This window comes from Colossoma macropomum, unplaced genomic scaffold, assembly GCF_904425465.1.
Source record: "Colossoma macropomum unplaced genomic scaffold, Colossoma_macropomum, whole genome shotgun sequence".
NCBI lineage: Eukaryota > Metazoa > Chordata > Actinopteri > Characiformes > Serrasalmidae > Colossoma > Colossoma macropomum.
Window position 1 is genome coordinate 25795292 of NW_023494788.1, and position 19942 is coordinate 25815233.

General features: G+C 40.9%; 1 protein-coding gene across 11 annotated transcripts in view; it reads left to right on the plus strand.

The window, feature by feature from the left end:
* The window catches only part of diaph2 (diaphanous-related formin 2), a 444886-nt gene that overhangs the window by 221545 nt on the left and 203399 nt on the right, over positions 1-19942 (plus strand). For all 11 annotated transcript variants that reach the window (XM_036568916.1, XM_036568915.1, XM_036568920.1 and 8 more), the window contains one exon: positions 16296-16394. In XM_036568916.1, the coding sequence (XP_036424809.1) occupies positions 16296-16394 (99 nt within the window). The remainder of the gene's footprint in view (positions 1-16295; positions 16395-19942) is intronic.

A 19942-nucleotide genomic window follows, 5' to 3' on the forward strand; every position in this document is an offset into this window, starting at 1 on the left:
GTGTGTATGTGTTTACCATATCTGAAGAAGAATGTCTTTGTTTCTGGGCAGATGCAGTGATATTTTTAGGAAGAGACTGATGTCTGCTGCGTTGGTGACCCCAGGGCCTCTGCAGGGCTCTGATGGAGTGAGGTCAGCAGCTGAGAGAGACTCACTCTACACTGCTCTGGCCTCTCCTGTCTCTCTCTGTGCTGCAGTGCAGAACCTTCAGCCTGCTCCTCTGTCTTTCCTCTGTTTTGAAAGTTAAAGTGCTGGAACATGTCTGGTCTCTCTATGTCCTGTGACTTCTTTTTCAAATGGTATACGCAGTATGCAAACCTTGCTCAGTTCCTTCTTTTACAATAATGTTTTGCTGTTGTGCATTTCTCTCTCTTTCTCTCTCTCTTTCTCTCCTACCACACCTCTCCCTTTTTTCCATTCTGAAGCTAGTTGGAAGACACCCTGTGGTTTGCAAAATGGTTTTCATGTGTCTCCGACTCTGATGACATTTCAGCTGAGCTGTTGAGCGTGTTCGCCTTCTTATTGCACACTCGCGCAAGGGCCTGCATAAGGTAGTGATTTGTCGCCACACAAGAAGAGCATGCAGCCACTTCCATTTCTGTGTGGCAGACAGAGAGAAATGTGTGCAGTGCGCCAAAGATGCTCCATAATCATTACGTCTTCTTATTTCCCCACCATCAGAGGGTGGCATTTGGAGGCCTGAAATGGAAAACAGCTGGTCTGAGTGATTGAGAGGAGGAGAGGGAGAACAGAATGGGTGGAGAGAGGTTGAATGTCATGAAAATATACCGTAATCTATACTGTGGGATTGCTTCTACTGGAGAGATAATACACTCTCCACAGCAGGCTACAATATCTTAAACTGGAACAACAGTACAGAAAATGTGTTTGTTATATGGGCAAGGTGTTCTTCAGCGTTGGGGTAATTACTCAAAAAAGTTATCCAGTACAAATGACTCATTACCTCTCTCAAACTATAATGGGATTACATGACACATTACTCCCTGGAAAAAGTAATCTCACTACTCCTTACTTTACTTCTGCATTACTCTCTGAAACCCATAAAAATCTGTACCAACTGGAAAGCACAAGGGGAAGATTCAAGTCATTTCAGTACTTTGTTTAGAAATATCATTTAAAAGCTATGTGACTATCCCCACCTTTACTTTGAACAAGACATAGCCAGTTATGCTTGATTAAAATTCTGCAACTAATGCTATGACAACCTAGAAACTAGCCAGTAGAAACAGTTCAAAGACAGCCACCTCAAAGTAAAATCTTTATGAGAGCTTACAGAGCAGTTCCTGAATGAAAATTTAGTCTGGGCTGTTTAGGTGATGTTGGGGCTCTCTCTTCCTCTGCATTAGAATTTTTATTCATCAGTTTCATATTAGCATGATTAGACTGACAGATCGCTCATGGAGTTTACAGCTCTTCCTGCACTTGTGCTTTGCTAGTCATATTCTCAAAGTCACACAGTTAGCTGTCACAGGTAGAAGACCTACACGCATATTATGTAAAAGGACAAGCACAAATAATCCATATAGAGGAAATGTGTGTTTTAATTTCATTGTGCGGAATGAGTATTCTCTTAGGGAGATAGCAGGAAAGCAAGTAACAAGTGTTGTGAAGTCAGTAACCGTAATGTGATTACAATAATTGAAACTGTAATGTCTTAGACTACTTTGTTGTAGGAATTAGTAATTACGTCACTTTAACATGTTTGTATGGTGTTACAAACAACACTGGTGTCCATCGTTTCCATACAAATTCATATCTAATTTCTGCAGGCTACTGGAATAATTCTTCCATTTGTCAGCGGATAGGTGGCGCAATATTGGCTGCCATTGTGTCGAGTTGGCCTCACAAACAAATTCATTCATCAGAGATACATTAAGCTGCTATGGCATGGGGCTTATTTAGTCTGACTCACGGGATCTGTGAGTCACACAGCTGTATGTGCGTAAATGTGTGTGTGCACATGTGTGGCATTGGGCAATTCTGAAGCACTCTAACCCTCCCACCTGAGGGAGCAGACAGCAGCTGCATACTGTGCTTTGTGTTTGTAATTACTGTGCTTGAACTGCGTAAGTTAAAGTGGACAGGACCAAAGCTGTGCCTGTATTCATTCCTATTAGCTCACCATTGCACAGCTATTAAATTGTAGTCCTCTCACAACATGCCTCGCAGTCACAAACATATTGCCGTGCCAGACTGGAGACAGAACTGAAGAGTTCAAAATGAACTAGACTGATGCTGACTAATTCAGCCTTACCAACCACACAGCAGAACTGGTCATGGGCAAAGCTGCTTTATGATTCGATTAACAAGGACATGCAGTGTGATGCACTATTCCATTAGAAGCCCTGCACTGCTACATCCAGTTAACCTAGACAGTGAATACACATTACATATTATTTGAATATCATTACCAAATGCATATCATCACTTTAATCTGTTTTTTACTAGTTCAGCAGAGCAGAAGCTAAGTTAGCTATCAATCTAGAAGTTTTATTTATGTAAGCTTTTTGTTATCAGTAATAACACTTGTGTAAATAAAAATTGAACAGCAGTTCTTGGTACACTATTGTTTATCCCCACAAACCAGAGAAATTAAATGTGAGTTTGTGAATAAGTTCACCAGAGTTTAGCCTAAAAATTAAGTTATTGGTTACAAAAGAGAGAGACTAATTGAGAATAGTGGTGGGCTTTAGGAAGAAGAAAGCATCTGTAAAGTCTTTCAAAGCCTAATTTTTTTAAACTAGCAGTATTTTATTGGGTTGTACTATATTGGCAAGCTCAGATTTTTGGAGGGGTGGCAGTAGCTAACTATGGCTTGTAGATTTTAAGGTTTAATAGCTTACTCGGTTACTTGGTTAGAAATAATACCTGAGAGAATGAATGTTATTGCAGTGATTGGAATGGTGTGATTGGCAACAGGCCAAAACCCCCCTCACGATTGTTGTTTATAATAAAAAGATCTGCACGTAATTTTTATGCTAGGCTGAATACTTTATTATCCAATGAAAGGAGAGAAAACAAAGAAAGAAAAAAAAGGATCACCTTCCCACCAGAACATTCTGTTATGGAAAACAAGATTTGTAAATTATTTTGTATGGACATGTTATTTTTACAGTTACTTCTATGTTCCAGAATATAATAGAATATATTAGGTTGGATTAGTTTTAGGCATGATAGAGAAATAGATCAACTGAGGGTGGTCAGTAAGGCTGACCATAAAATCTGACCAGATGTTTTTTGTTTGTAGGTGAACAACTACCATCAGTAAAACATTGTGGACCTGTTTTGTGGAGACAGAGCAAAGCAGTGCTATAACACTCCTAGACTTACCAGACTTACTGATGTACATTGTGGATGGGTCATAAGGCTGATTACGATGGAGATTGGAACATAAACAGGCCTATCCCAAGCTGATGCGTGTTTAAACTCCTCTCCCAGAGATAGAGACCCCCTGCCTGGAGCAGCGGGCTAAAAATCAGCCACTGCTCATTCCCCATCAGATAGAAATTGGCAGTGAGGAAAAGTGCTCTGTCCTTCAGTGATGGCCTACTTTGAAAGTGAAATACCAACTATTGGAAAATGGAATGCCAATACAGTACTTAATATGCGTGCATATCTGGGGTGTGCAGTGTGGTGGGCTGGTGCTGGAGCGGAATGCTAACTGGGCACCCAGGTGCCGAGGTTTCAAAGAGACAGGCAGAGGGAGGGGGAGTCTGTTTGAAGTCCCCAGAGGAACTCATGATTGTGGGCAGCAGAGAAGGCACAAACCCTTAACGGACACCTTTCCGGGGTGAATCTGAATAAATGTTGTGTGAAATTACTGACCTTGTGAAAATGAAGGCTGACTGCTCTCTCAGACTCTAAGTTTGATGTGTAAGCCATCCCCATTAAGACATAATGTGAAAGAGGGGGTGTTAGGCTGTTCTTTTTTTTTTTTAGATGTGCTTATTTATATATTTTATTTATTTATTTTAATTATTTGTCTTTGCATTCAAAATATTTATTGTGTTACCTGTTAGTTTTTTTCCTTAGACAATCCAGAATTGCCAGTTTGAAGCCATTAAAATTGCTCATGAAGTTGCCCTTTACTTATTGATAGTTCATAGAATTCCCCTTGTAAAAACAATCAATTTTCTTTTCTTTTTTGTTGTTTCTTCTCAGACTTTGTTGGTTTTCTTAAACTTTTTCCTCTCTAAACTGCTAAACTACAGTATATCACCTAGCACCCACTGGGGATGAAGCAGATAAATAAGCAGGATTTAAAAAAAAAGGGGGGGGGGGCTCAAAAACATATCTTATAGTATTTTCTTCCTTCTCTCTCTTTTTATGAATAAACAGGGGGAGAGGAGCAGACTAAGAATTTGCACTGTATACCATTACTGATTCTGTTTCAACATAAACTCTTTTTCAAGCCTTATGAAGTGCCTGGGTGAGCCACTGTAATGATTTGCCAGAGCAGGGGGAAAGACATTAAAGACTCCCTCTGTTTTACCTATGTTTGATGTTACCAGGGCTGACAATTCTCTAGCTTTATAATAGCATTAATTATAATAATAATTGTTATTAAATAATAATCAGTTATTCAAACACCATTAAGGTAAACAACCATTTATTCAATGGTTAATTATTATTATCATTATTATTATTACTAGTAGTAGTAGTAGTAGTAGTACTAGTACGACTAAAATCAATGTCTCTGCTTTGTTACCGTAATTTCTTGACCATTATCTGAAGGTTGAGCTTCCTCTGTGACTGCAGGCTTAGATAAGGCCCAAGGGAACAGGGATGGAGACTTTACTGGACTTTACTGTTGTACAGCTAGACCAGAGTACTGCCCTATCCAGTCATTATTAATAGAGCACTATCAATAGTCAGTATCCCTTTCAACACTAGCTCAATCTGTTTTGCAGTTCAACCCTTCCTTTGGAGCTGTCAGGGGGTACTTTGAACCTGTGCAGCTTTAAATCCTCCATATCCTAAACAGATCAATCCGAATCCCATTATTACTGTATGAGCTGCAGGATCAGCTGAGACAGACAGTAATAAAGATATTCTGAGGTGTGTGGTCTTGTATGCATAGAGTGCTACACTGGCTTATCAAATGGCTCCCCACCACTGACTGTGACCGCGTTAGTGTATCATTTACTGTGATGGACAGGGTGTATTACCTTATAACTGGCTGTGTTCTCATGGGAAATGGTGTAGTTTTGTTTACTGACAGAACAGCTGCTTGGTTCTGTATTATTAGGATACATATGACAGGTTTTAGTGAGCTTTAGTACCTTTGCACTGAGGAGCACGAGTTGAAACAGAGAAGAGATCAAAGCTGATAGCAGTGCTTAGAGAGATGACAGCACAAACCATTGAAGTTGTAAAGTGTAGGAAAATGCTGTACTTACACACATGTTAGAGCTCATGAGTGCACCTATTTCTTCTGCTTTTTAATGGATTGGAATGGCAGTATTCTGACTGAAGTGTTTTAACACAGGTGCATATTGAAAGCTTATATTTGTTATTGTGATATTTGATGGAGAATAAGTGAATTGCTGTTAGGCTACTCAACATTTTTAAACATCATTGAATCCTCTCCCCAGTCCCGCTGTTTGTATGTGATCGCTGGCATATTCAAGGCGCTTGATGAGACCATGAAATGTATATTTCTCTGAACTAAAATTACTGTTTTTAAAGAGCCTCTGTGTTTTCTGTCATTTGTTTTTTTAATTGCTTATTTTTTATCTATCCATCCCTACATCCTCTAATCCACCCATATATTTTCCCTGTTTTTGCATGCGTTGCTGGGCAACCATGATGTACACTGCACATGCCAGTTAGTGGTGGATTATTCTTTTCTGAAGTAAAACGTATACCACTTCTCCTACATTTTTCACTGTAGCGATGGGTGGAATAGGAGGACTCTACAAAAGGATGAGTGTTGACTTGGGAAGATGCAGAGATGTGAAGGCTGCTTATGAAATGTGAGAATAGGTGCAGTCCAGGGGGTCATGAACAACAAAAGGCCTCTGAAGAAATAAAGACTGGGCCAAGATCTGCAGCCTTCTCGAAAGCTGCCAGACTTATTTAATAGACGCCCCATCAATGTGTACGTCTCGATGTTTTTACATCTTCATGGGGAACAAATGTTCCCATGAAAAGAATATATGATTTAACTTTTTCCAGGTAGGGTTTTTTTATTTTTTTTAATTTTTGGCCCTTACTGTCTTTGTTCATTCTAGCAAAGATGAAGGAAAATGCTTCAGAAGCAAGCAACCAGTCAAGAGGTTATAGTCAGCCTTTACCCCAACCTGAAAGGTGTTTTTTTTGAAGTTATTGTGGCTCTTAATCTCAAGACGTGTTAAGAATTGAATACTTATAATCACTCGTGATAGGATTTAACCGTTCAGGAAGTGTTTGATCAGAGCAGATTTAGGTTTGAGTCTCACTGTGTGCTGCTAAAGACGAGAGGAGGTAATAGAGATTACTGAATATCCATGTTCAAGATAAATGCAAACCTTTCAGTGCCAGGACTTTCACCTCACTTACCCAACTTTCATTTAGCTTTTCTTTGATAGAGGGCAGCTCTCCAGGAAGATCACAGAGGCCTTACTTGCAATGGCACTACTTTTGCGCGGCCGCTCTTATCATTGATCCTGGCTGTGTTCAAAGGATCCTGCGCTATTTCATGATCATATTACAGAGCCATTGAGAGTGCTATGACGTTCCTCCCTCTGTACCGGAATATTGGAGGCGATCTAGAATACATGAAGTATTTGTTTGGGTTGACTCATTTCCTGTGCTGGATTTTTGTCAATAGCTAAATTTCCTCTGCTGGAGCTGAGTGACCTAAAGGCTTGCTCGTAAAGGTCCAGTTGTAATTCGATGTTGTTTATAGATTTGTTTACCTCAGAAAGTGCTCTACACTTGGACCTACACAGCCACTACAAAGGAATTCTTTGTCTTTTGTCCAAATAATTCATGGACCTTGGAATGGTGCAATTGAGGAAGAGAGCAGAAACTCCATATGACTTTCAAAGTAGCCTGCACCAAGGACTTGCATGATATTCTACTGATGCCATAGATTGTGTGTGTGTGTGTGTGTGTGTGTGTGTGTGTGTGTTTGTGTGTTTGTGTGTGTGTGTGTATGTGTGTGTGTGTGTGGCGTATCCTGAATCAGAAATGGTGAGTTTGGCCAGGCACATCCGCAGGCACTCAGACTACTCTTTTACTAGGCAAACTGGAGCACTAAGTGACAAGCTTAAAGCCTCATAGCAACATTTACTGCTGGGGTTAATACACAGTCCAATCCCACAGTAATCCAGACAGCGGGTAGCAGCAGGTCGCATAAACGCCTCATAATCCCGCCTGCTGGGGTAGCGGCAGAGCACGCGGTTCACGCTTGACTAGCATGGATACACTAATTCCAGAGCAGAGTGGGTCAGAGCCTGCTGTTTACAGTCCTGCCAGCCCTGTAATCACAGCCTGAGACCAGGCTGAAATACAGCACAAAAAACCAGCCTCGTTGTCTCTACTGTAATGCTTGTTCACCAGTCTGTCATTATAACTCATTAAGCTTGACTAAAACTGTTATAGCTCTGTAAAACTGTAATCACGGTTACAGTTTTAAAAAGAATTTAATAGAGGGGCGCTGATTTTTAGGAAGACAGATCAGAAATAATTGGCGAGTAGGAGAAAGCAATGTCACACTGCCATAATGAAAGATGCTTTAGCCTGTGAGGTCTTTTACTTTTTTGCCTTTTTTTTCACTCTTGCTGCTTTCCCAGGAACACATTGTTTGCTGTCATTCATGCACCATTTCCATACAAATCTCTGCTTCAGAATGGCGGGAAGTGGTTAATGTGGGACCAGAGGGGAAGTTGTGCAAGTGTGTGGGTTTATGATGAGGGGCCCCAGGGGTTGAAATGAGTAACGCCAGCCAAATGGACTAGAGATGGAGAGAGTGAGAGAAAGGGGGAAAGAAATGCAGTCCTGGATCTCTGGACCAGCTGGACCATGCTCATCCCACGCAGAGCAAGTCCCCGCCAAGTAAGGGCTTTCAAAAAACAACAAGCTGTTCTCCAGCATTTGTGGAGCTGCAGTTTCTGGCCCTCCTTCACGTTTTACATAGAAATGTTTTGAAAAGTGGAAGTGTGTGTGGTGGTGGGGGGGGGGTCTATTTCCTGGATCTCTACACAGTTGACCTAGTGGTTTCATTTGAGGAGCACAAACAATCAACCAGAGGTGAATGAGAATGTAGCATATATGTGCAGTTTATAACTACGAATCTGTATGTGTGCTGCTGAATAACACATCTTTAATCATCACATGTCTTCTGTCATGCCTTTGTCATCTGTTCATGTTGGATGTAAAGTGTTTGAAGGATGTGACACAAGGGGCTTGTGAAGAACCTCTCTCAAAGACATACAAACTCACGCAGTACATGCTTGTCACTCAGCACTTCTAAGAAATAGTTTATTGTCAGTAAGGACATCCATAGGTCTGTGAAGAGTGGCAGTGCATGAATTTGAGCAGCAGCTGCCTATGTTGGGATTGAGGAGACTTTCAATTACATTGTACATATCTGCTGCTGGGTTTGATTCCAGCAGATAAACCTATCTTTCACTAACAAGCGTGACGCCAAGCTGCTTGAGAGAAAAGTCTGCAATCTCTTTCTTACCCTTCTCATCCTTCAGCAAACCTTGACATTTTCCTGCACACACATATGAAGTATTTCTGAAGTCCTTTCACCACGTAGTAGACAAATTGGATCAACCTATCAGTTAACCTTCAAGAGAAAGAGGATAACACTTAGCGACATTTTCAACAGGGGAAAAAAAAATAGACTTGAAAGGATGCGCTGTCCTCCACAGGTTTTTGTTCTGTGTTTTGTACGTTTAACTCCTTCCCTGTTGGACTGATACAGCAGTTCTTTAGCAGCCTTCAGTCCAGTCTCCCTGGGGTGAGCAACAGTGGATCAGTGTGAGCTGTAAAGTGGTGCAGTGGGTCACTCTTCCAGCCCACTGAGCCTGATCAGAACAGGTAAACAAGAAGGCATCATCCAGCCCCCAGTCAGAGGAGGTGTTAGTGAAAGACTTCGCTTTCTTGCAAAAATTTACTGCTAAGGTTGTTGCAGCTGTCACAACAGTCATTGTTTAATACATCCATGCTAGCCATGCAGCAGGAGGCCCGTGGACAGCATTAGATATGGCCATAATCACAGGGTGCTATGGATGAAAGACTGGCAACTTGGATGTAACAAGACAAGCTAGATGGTAGAGAAATATATACATCTGTAGACAGGATGTAAATAAAGGTGGCCTTCGCTGCATGGGTTTTCTGTTGAAGGCCAGTGCTGTTCCATCACTAACGTCTCCCTGCTGGGCTTGGATTCCTGTAATTGGTTGCAAGAAATCTTTTCCTGTATTTTTGCCACAAAATCTCAAACATCCTCTTCTATTTTATCTGTTGTCTTTTTTTCCTAGTGGCTAATGTGCAGCCAATATAGTCTACACAATTGCTTCTTCATGGCTGTTTTTTTTTGTTTTTTCTTTGTATGGGTAGAAGCAGTGGGGCTTTATGGCTGTATGATATAAATGGCACTGTTTCTAAGCTGTGTATGATTTCACAACTGGGACAGGTAATAGGTGCTATTGGGAGTCTGAATTCCATGTGAGCCATTTATGGTCTACATGCCTCGGGGATGAGCCTTTAGCGGTAGGTCTTTAGCTAATGGAAGTCAGTTCGAACGGCTGACTCTTCTCGTCCTTAAATCTTATGGGTCACATCAGCCCTTCTGGCATTGCCTCCCCTTCTAGTTCATTGGCCAAAGAGCCTAATCCAGAGGCCAGCCTGAGGAGCTCTCTACGTTAACATTTAACAGCCCTGAGATGTGACCCTTCCCACACTCTCAGCTCAGGAGTTCTCTGCTCAGGAATTAAGGTCTTGTATGCGTTTCCCTGACTCTAATCCCACAGTGTTTGGACTACAACCCACTCATCTTCTCTGTGCTGAGACCATTCAGCTTTGACATGTATTTATCCTTTTCATTGTATCACCTTTCTCTGCCTCACACTAATGTCTCCAGTTGTATTGTAAATGTCTTTGGAGATCATAGCGTTGAGGATTCTCGCAAACAAATGACTTATAAAGGTAAATGTCAGCTAGCTCTGTATTTCATAGAAACTGTTATCATTTCCATGAAAGTGACTGTGGGGCCTAAATATAAAAGCAAGGCTATTAGCTACATTGTACTCAGCAGAAACAAGTATGAATATGCTTTTAGTGATGCTCTGGCAGTTTGCTCTATGAAAGTGGCAGACTTGAGCTCTGTGAATGAGATCATGCATGAGCTATTCTCAGTTGACAGGGCCTCAGCTCCTATGAGAATTCCACAGCCATTTCCAGTGCATGGATATAGCTTTACTATGATAAAACGCAAGTCATAAGATTGCACTGTCATTTCCGTTGGACAGACTCTATCCTGTGTTGTTTGGGAAAGGCTTTTTTTGTGGTTATGTTTCCACAACTCGTGTGTCTGTGGCAGTTAATAAAAAGCAGATCTCACTCTGAATGTGGTTTCTGTTGTTAGGAGTAGGAAGAGGGCTTGGCGATCCCCCTTGGCTCATCTCTGAGTCCAGCTGTAAGTTTTGCCTGCATTCTCATATTATAACTATTAGAGATCCAGGAGTTAGCAGGTCAGGCTAAGAACCCCACAACCCTACATGACTGGCTGAATTACTCAGATGTCTAAGCCCCATTGGGGATCAGGAATGGGGCTGTAAGTATGTCTCTGGCAGTACTTTGGAAATCAAATCAGTTATGCCCTGCTGTTATAAAAGAAACCAAGCTTTACTTGCCATCACATCACCATCATCATTAACATAGACTTTCCTGTTTCCTTATGTTATTATTAGCGATGATGATAATTGCATAGATGGGTGCACAGCCTCTCCCCCAGCTGCCATTCCTTTTCTTTCACCTTGAGTTTCTCAGCCTGTCTGCGTGCCCTGGCAGTATGAAGGTCAAGATGGAGGAAAGGAGGAAGTCATCACAGGGAGACGCCTCCTAATAACCTGACATCAGAAAGCAATCACAGCAAGACTGAATTGCACCCGTTCACCTAGCTCTTGTTGTATTTATGGGCCAGCGTTTTTTCTCAGCATTAATGCAAACACAACTCTTCCTGGAACCTGGGCAAGAACACTTCAAATTGCCTCACTAATAATAGACATGCACTGATGAATAGCTGCAGATACTAATTTGCGAACCTCATAATCAAAATACACTCAGCTCACCTACCACAAAAATCCCTGCTCCAAATTTTGATTGTACATTAAGCACTTATCTTGATCTTTGTCTTTGTTATGCTGTGCTAAGATTCAATTTTCGCACTTTTTTTTTCCATTTTATTGACTGCCCTTATCCAATCAATGGAGGTTTGCCTGGCTGAAAGAAAGAGTAACAATTTCAGGTCTGTGACTCAAAGAGAAAAGGATTGCCTTTTTGAGAGTGGGAGCACGCATGTGAGAGTCTAGATTGAGGGAGGATTGGAGAGCAGGGTTTATATCCAGACGATAAATTGGCTGTGGGGTTGAGAGAGAGACCTCTGTTTAGCCCTAGTCAATGGCAGAAATTGGTCGCAGCTGGAATTCTCTGGTCAAATGGTGTTTTCAAAACTCAAGTGTGCTCTCTATTTTGGTAGGTCTCACGTGTTATTGTAGGTGGGAGCAGATCTGGCAGGTCCATGTTTTATGCTGTACCTTCCAGAAGAGAGGTTTGGACATGGACTGTAGACTTGGGTACCCAGTGACCTTAAATCTTTGGCCACACTCCCTTCATCTCCAACTCTATTTCCATGTGCCATTAAACACCAGTAAATTCAATAAATTATTAATTAATTTGTTCATTCATTCACAGTCTTGACACTTGCAACATGTTGATACTATAAAGCCTATTCTAAATGTCAACAGTTTAATCATTGATAAGATAAAATATTCTTATTGTGGCATATTTAAAGTATTATTCACACTTTTTTTTTTCTTTTGCTTGAAACAAATGCCTTGCATTGTTTGGTCTTCACGAATCCATCTCATATGGGCTGGGATTTCTACAGGCTCAATTACTGTCGTCAGCGAGATGGAGAACGAAGCACATTTTTGCAGGCAGATTGCACATTCAGGGGATAAATTGACCCGTAGACAGCCAGACTCTATGCTGTCTCCTCCACTCCATGCCACAAGGGCATTTAATGCATTTTCAGAGGATACGTCATCAATGTTTTCCTTGTTCTGCTCGCCACACCAGTTCATTTCTGTGTGGTGGCACTCTGTGGATTCATCGCTGTCCGGAAGTGAACATGTGGTAGTGTTTAGTTTGCTAATGCTCTGGGCTTTTTTGGCTGCCTTGGGGGAGATATCACATGGAAGGCTACCAACAGAAGGAATCTAGTCCAGCAAACAGCATCTATGCCCAAGTGTGGAGAACTTTGGAAATGAGAAGCTCCCATGGGCTGCCCTTCCTCCAAGAAACACAGGGAGGGCTTGCAAAGAAGCCAAGCAAGCTTGATTTTTCCCCCCTTGTAATTTCTTTTATTACTATTAGATTTCATCTCATCCTGTGAACTGTTTGGTCTCTCAAGAGCTTATCCTCTCCCCCACTTATAACAATGTTTGTGGATTCAACACATATGCATGTGGTTGTGTTGGCAGAAAGAACTTTGTACTGCTGTTGTTTTACTAGGATTGTGAAACCTCCTTTATGTCCACTATCAGTCAAGTTTGTATTTTCCTTTTCAGCTTATTACATTACAAAAGCATAAATCTAAAATACTGCTATTTTCTGACAAATCTCAGCAATCAGACTTGTGTGGTCAGTTTACTGAAGAACACTCTTGACCTTTTTCTCACAATTCACTGGTTTCATTTTATTTATATATTTTCTGGTTTCATATATCAGTTAGATTTCTCTTTTTGTCCTGTTTGAATATTTAAGGGCAGAACCATTCATATATCATTGTGGTTTGTGTTCTATGTGTGCGCAGTATGTTTTTATTTGACATTAATTTCTTTGCATAGATGGAGTTCTCCATAAAATCCTAATGAGCCATCTGTATTAGTTGTATTGTGTGCAGACACAGGACCCATGCTGCGAGACCCAGCTTGCTCTCTCACTCTGTTTACTAGAAGCTTGGGATCAAAAACAGTGCATCCCTCCCCTCTCATTTCCAACCAATAGATCAACCACCTGCTCTCCAGTAAACCACAGAACACCCCAAATGATAATTCTGTTTTCTAAGAAAAGCAATTAAATTGAATGTGAGTCTCTTGTTGATGTTAATTTGGGATGAAGATTGCATTATTGCTTTATATTTGCTTGTCAGCCAGTCATGGTAATGAAGCTTTTTTTTAAGAGAAGGAATGCAGCTTTCATTGGCCATGACAGCTTAACCAAACATGGCGTCTGCCAATTTTCATCCTCTGTCACTACAGTGGTTCTCTAATGCTTGAGGGAACGCATACACAAATAAAAGTTCTGCAGAGGGAGCGCCAGAGTTGTATCAACAGCTTTTAGCCACTTGGATGGGCAAGAAACACGTCTTGCTTTGTGAGTGATTTGCCTTTGTCAATGATCTGAGCATATTCTTGTGGTAGATCAAGTGACTAAGCCAACTTGGCAAGAGTAAATTTCGCCCCATTTCTTTAGACCAAACCTTGCTCGAACACCAAGGTTTCCTCTTGCCAGAGCTTGTTTTCTGTGATAGAATGCGCACATAGTTGTAGCATGTTTTGATGTACATTAAAAAGAATCTGGTTATGATATTCTGGTTACTTAGTTAATTACTTGGTTAATTTCCCACGTATCCTATCACAGCCACACAGAGAAAGAATGTGGGCCAGTATGTGACCAAACCCTCCAGGAGCCGTTCTCCATAGACAGCTTGTGGTGTGCGGTGTAATTGAATAAGTAAGCATGCCAGAGAGAGCAGACAACACCCCCCCAGATTTTCTTGGCCATCTCTTCTAGTGAGAGTGGGGAGAGCGTTGGGACAGCACTGTGCTATACAGCGCCTGTTTCACATTAATCAAACCCTGCCTTTTCCCAGCAAGATGGGGGAAGCCTCCTGGACCTGGAGACAGCTGAGGAGCTGAAAGATGTGTTGAAAGCATCATGCTGAGAGCGTGGGCTTTCCAGGTGGGCTAACCAGCTGGTGGAAGGGTGTGACGATACGCCTGAGGGGGATGCAGGGAGGGTCTAGAGACCCTACCTCCTCCCAACTCTAGAACGGCTGAGCACTGCTTTCCCACCCCCTTAAAAACAAGGATTTCTTGAGAAGTTTTTATTGAGAGGTTTTTTGAGAAGTTTTTATTTTATTTATTTCTTTATTTATTTTAAACTCTGGTCAAACTTTTTTCTCTTTGAGGTTGTGTTTGTACACAACCTTCTACAGTAGAACCATGCCTGCTGCTTGGTAAGGCTCAGAAAGAAGATGGAGAGCACTTTGCCTGGTGCATTATGGGCCGATGATGTCATCACAACCTCATCCGGAGAGAGCGTTTTCAACTCTCTCAGTCAGTACAACTGGTGGCAAAAACAGAAGATAAGCAAAATTTAATCACTGAGGTGCAATGAAATGAGAAATATTTTTAGTGCTGTAAAAATCAAGGGCCTCGTAATGTCATATATTACTGAATCACAATCAGCTTTTTGGGCTGTTACCAGATTTTATACTGTAAACACCTCCACACGCACAAGCAAATGCATTGTGGAATTTAGCCTGCATGGCTTGCATTGTCAGACAATTTCTCTCCTCTTGGCTGTATTTTCAAAGAGATGTTTTTATAAAGTTCACTGGAAAAATAAGTAACAGAATATAGATGTTTACTCTGCAATAATGCAAGATTAATCATGGCTGTCTGATTTGTCTTAACCCGTGCCGGACGAAATGGAGTCATAACAAAGATGCTTATTTTCACTTTACTTTGTTATCTTTAACAGGTGTGTGTATATGTGAGCGTGCATGTGTGTGTGTGATGTGTGTTCTGTGTGTAAGTATGTTAATGCACATGACTGTGTGGGGTGATGGCGTTATACATTGTGTCCTATTAAAGCAGTGAAAAGTCATTAGTGTTCCAATCCAAGATAAATGGGTATGAGGGCAGCAGTGCTGTTGACATGGCAGCTGTAGCCAGCAACAAATTCGTTAGCCTCTTAGGGGATTCTCCTGCTATGCAAGCTCCTACACATATGCAGATAGTTTCTTGGGAGAGAATTGTTTGTTCAAGATTTCCTTAGAGACTCCCACCTAGGGCTTAAATAAATAGCGGAGCTGTGATGATTAACACCTAGGTACATTCCTTCTCCCACAAGTAATCTGGAGTCTTCTCTGTATGTTTTCACCTGAGCAGTATCTCTCTCTTTCTCTCTCTCTCTCAGTCTCTCTCTTCTCTCTCTCTCTCTCTCGCTCTCGCTCTCAAAAGCTGGATTTCTAGCTCTACAACCTTTCTCTCCCCATTTAAGGAAATGATGTGGGCTCCCCCAGGGTTGGCTCCCGCACTGAGTCCATGATTGTGCTCTAATTCGGTTTGGTACTGGTTGACAGACAGGGAAGTTTCAGTGCTGGATTGGTTAATACATGCCACCACTAGGGGAATGGTTCTCTCCGAGTCAGATTAATGTAAATGGATCCTCTCTCTCGAGTGCTGGTCACACACGTATGGCATTAATGCTCATGCGAGGCTGTGCCAGGCAGCCGTGCCTGCTACTTCTCCGGATTATGGCACTAACACAATTATCTCCATGGCTCTGAGCTGCTGACAGACCGAGCCGGGTGTTTGTCAACAGCAGACTCTTCTCCCTGATCTACTGCGTGGAGCTGCAGTCACGCCCTACCAGTCTCCATAGCATGTTGTCTCTTTCTCTGTTTCTTTCTCTGTTTCTTTTTTTCTTTCTTTCTTTCTTGCTTGCTTGATTTATGCAATCTTTTTTCTTTTGTTTCATTCTGCCTCCCTCAACACTAGATGTTTGTCATGCTTACTCTTAAATTTAAAAATGTTCTTGCACCACATCTATTATACTGTAATCATTATTTCTAAAGCATTGCTGTTTATGTGAAAATGTTAGAAGCATCTCCCTATTCTGAATTTTGGACTTGCTTTTCATCATAAACAAACATTTTGGAGCATGACTCAGAGTGTAACAAATGCTTTCGACAGTCACAATAATTAATTCTCTGTCTTTTCTGTTTTTTTTTTTTGTTTGTTTGTTTGTTTGTTTTTTTACAGTGAAAAAGGACGTGGAGGAAACAGATGACAGAATGACACAGTTTAAGAAAAAAGCGAAAGAGCTGCGAATCCTGGATGCTAAGACGGCCCAGAATCTGTGTAAGTTCTTGCTGTTCCATATCATCTGTGTCTGCTATAAAACAGCCAAGAGTACTCAAAAATCACCATGTTCCTATTTAAGCTGCTTAAAACTTTTTTTAAAGCACTGTTCTTTTCAGCAAATCAATTGCATGGACATCTTTACTCTCCCCTGTAAATGAAGAAGCATTGGATGTCTTAACACGTTTTACTTAAAGTAATGGAGGTTTCAGCCTCTTATATTGCATTGTTGTCTTTCTGCTAATGTAGCTGCAAAATGACTTCTTCACAATTTTTGTCATCTCAAAACCCATTTGCACTTTAAAGCCCCTTTTTTAGTCCTGGGGAGGATAAGTGTTTTCTTGGCGATAGATAGAGGTCATTGTTGTTACAAATGGATTTCTCGCAAAACCTGCGATATCATTTGTAAAATAAACACATAACAGGATAAAAGGACATGGGAGGCATTGTGTGTTTGTAGTGTCCTAACAGCAGGTGTGGGCCATATGGTGCTCCACCACCACCACTGTTGTAGCCTCTACCTCTGACCCAAAATGCTGAGCCCAGCTCCTCCTTGCTGAATTGTGGAACATGTTTACTGATGCTATAGGAGCTGCTGATCACTTACTGCTTCCATTTTTACTATTGATCAGGAGCTTAACAGTCCCTGGAGGACCCGCTGTTGCTCCAGTGTAAACTGAACTTCCTTTTAAATGCTCCCTTTCCCTTCCGAATCTTTAGTCCGTGAGCTGAGGAATTCATTAGGTGTTCAAGGCAGAGCCATAGCCCTTTGGCCCATGATTAATGAGAGGAGCATGAGAATGCAATTTTATTCCACTCTCCATGTGTTTGCGTTTTCACCTTTGAATGCAGCACACCTCAGGTATACAATATCGGAGATAGCTGCTTATGAAATATTCAAGTTAAATCCCAAAATACCCAGTGGCTTAAATACATGCACTGTTTGTCTGTTTGGCTCTTCACCAGAAGAGCACTTGTATTGGGACAGAGATCATTGATGTAGTTTAAAGGCATGGAGAGAGGAAGTATGAATCCTGCTCTACACTGCTGACTAGTGAGAATTTTCTCTTACACTAATGTAAATGTCATCAGATCTTTCTGCCCTGGCATGTAAAAATATACGGAGACACAAACACACATGGGCTAATGTACACATACATTCATATACACTACAGATTAAAAGTTGGGACACACCTGATTGAATATGCATTTCTCATAATAATAAAGATCCAAAGGCTTATGCAAATTAAAAGTTATGTATGCAGTTAATACCGAAATATACATATATACTTACATACATACATACATAAATTAATGTCAGGACTTGCACATTTATTAGGACCCATGTTTTTTCTATATCTATTAAAAAAAAATTAACTCCAGTTTTGGAAACTCCTCCTTATTTTTCTTTAATTTCCCCCCTCCTTTTGCAGGTTAATTATGCAGAAATATCTCCTGAAAAAAGATCTGAAAATAGTATAAATATTCAATTAATTATCTAAAATAAGTAAATAAACAAGTTTATAACAAATAAATGTACATTACATAAGTTACCTTGAGTAAAGAACATTGTGTATTAATATGCCAAGTAACTTTCCAAAATTACTGTAAACATCTAAAATACACAGATATGGTAAGTGCATCTGATTAAATGACCAATGACTAGGCACAAGGTAGGTGTACCTTAAAAAAAAAAAAAAAATCAAACAAAAAAAAAATCAGTGTTCCCATACGGTAGCTCAGAGCCACATACTTATATCCACATGCAGACATGTGCCTGCTCTCAATTCATCCTCTACTGACTGCTGAAGCTTAACTATAAGGGCCATTTCTTCACCCGCTCTGCCCCCTCTCCTCCTGAGGAAGTGACAAAGCCAATGTGTTAGCAGGGCACAGAGGAGGGTAACAGGGCCAGCTCTGCGTCTTTGCCATGTTTGATTAGTGCCGCAGCAGATGGAGGTGGCCCTGGCAGGAAATAACAGATAGTGGCAGGATCTCTCTTACTCTCTCTCCATTTCTCTCCCTCTTTCTCTCTTTCACTCTCTCGTTCTCTCTCACCTCCTCAAGTACCAAGCTCTGTTTCTGACACACCACACACACCATTACAGTCCTGTGAATGCATATGCCAAAAGAGAGTGGGAGTGCTGTTACACATTTGCTTAGCTACAGATATGTTATCTTTCATGAAAGAAAAAAGGACAGAAAAAGAGAGGGAAAAAACAAGCAAAGCATAAATAGGAGCTATTTTGAGAGGTTCTGATTTCTGAGAGGGTTACAGCCCTCTGTGCTGATGGGACTGGGCTGAAGACAGACAGGAGAGAAAGAGTGTTGTCTTTTATTGTCTCTGTTGAAGCTGACAAGTGCAGTTCACACCCCCAGACATCTATCAGTTACACAGTCACATGCTGTGACTACTGTCTGTGGGCTGCCTGGACAATGGCCATAATATGGTCTTGCACACTGGAATCAACTGTGAGGTAAATGCTGTCCTACTCAACTTAAAGAACCATAAATAATACCACATTGATCCATATATAAAGGATTCATGCAATGCATTTGAACTCCAGGCTTTATAATCTTAAGGCTTATTGGCTTGTTATCCAGTAACTACTATGAAATATTTAGTTGCTACCGGGGTGCAAATTTGGTCTGACAAGTTTTGAGGACCAGCACTGGGAAGCTAAAATGTACATACAGCAATTCAATTGTAAATTTAGGTGAACAAAGTATACTTGCAGTTGCGATAGCCATATTTCTATATATTGAATGGCAAATAAATCAATAATAAAAACAAACAAACAAAAAACTAAATTAACAGAAATAATGTCATGTATTTTATGATGCATAGTCAGTATATTAGTTTCTTGCTCTTTACAGGGGCAAGTTTTGTTTTATTTTTTAAAATTTATTGGGAATAAATACTTTGCCTGATCTGAATGTGACAATATCTAAGAGGTAAAGAGAAAGACTATAAATTAATGCAATGGTATTGATCAAACAATGATTATAGTGCAGTAAAATAATTTTGCAGCCAATTGTGTGGGGCAGATACAGGCCAGCAGCTTCACACAATGTTCAAGTAATGTTACAAGAATGGGGGGAAAAAAAAAGTGATCTCAGTGATTTTGACCTTGGCATGATTTTTGGTGCCAGATGGGCTGGTTTGAGTATTTCTATAAATGCTAATCTCGTTGGAATCAGTCCTTAGAGTTTACTCAGAATGGTGCAATAGATAGTTCTATGGATGGAAATGCCTTGTTGATGATAGAGGTCAACGGAGAATGGCCAGACTGGTTCAATCTGACAAAGGAGCTAGGGTAACTCAGATGGCCACTCAACCACTACACACTGGTGAACAGAAAAACATCTTAGAACGCACAACACATCGAACCTTAAGGTGGATGGACTACAACAGCAGAAGACCATGTTAAGTTCCTCTATCAGTCAAGAACAGAAAACTGAGGCTGCCGTGGGTACAGCCTCACTAAAACTGGACTGAAGACTGGAAAGACATAGATCTCAATTTCTTCTGAGGCAAACAGATGGTG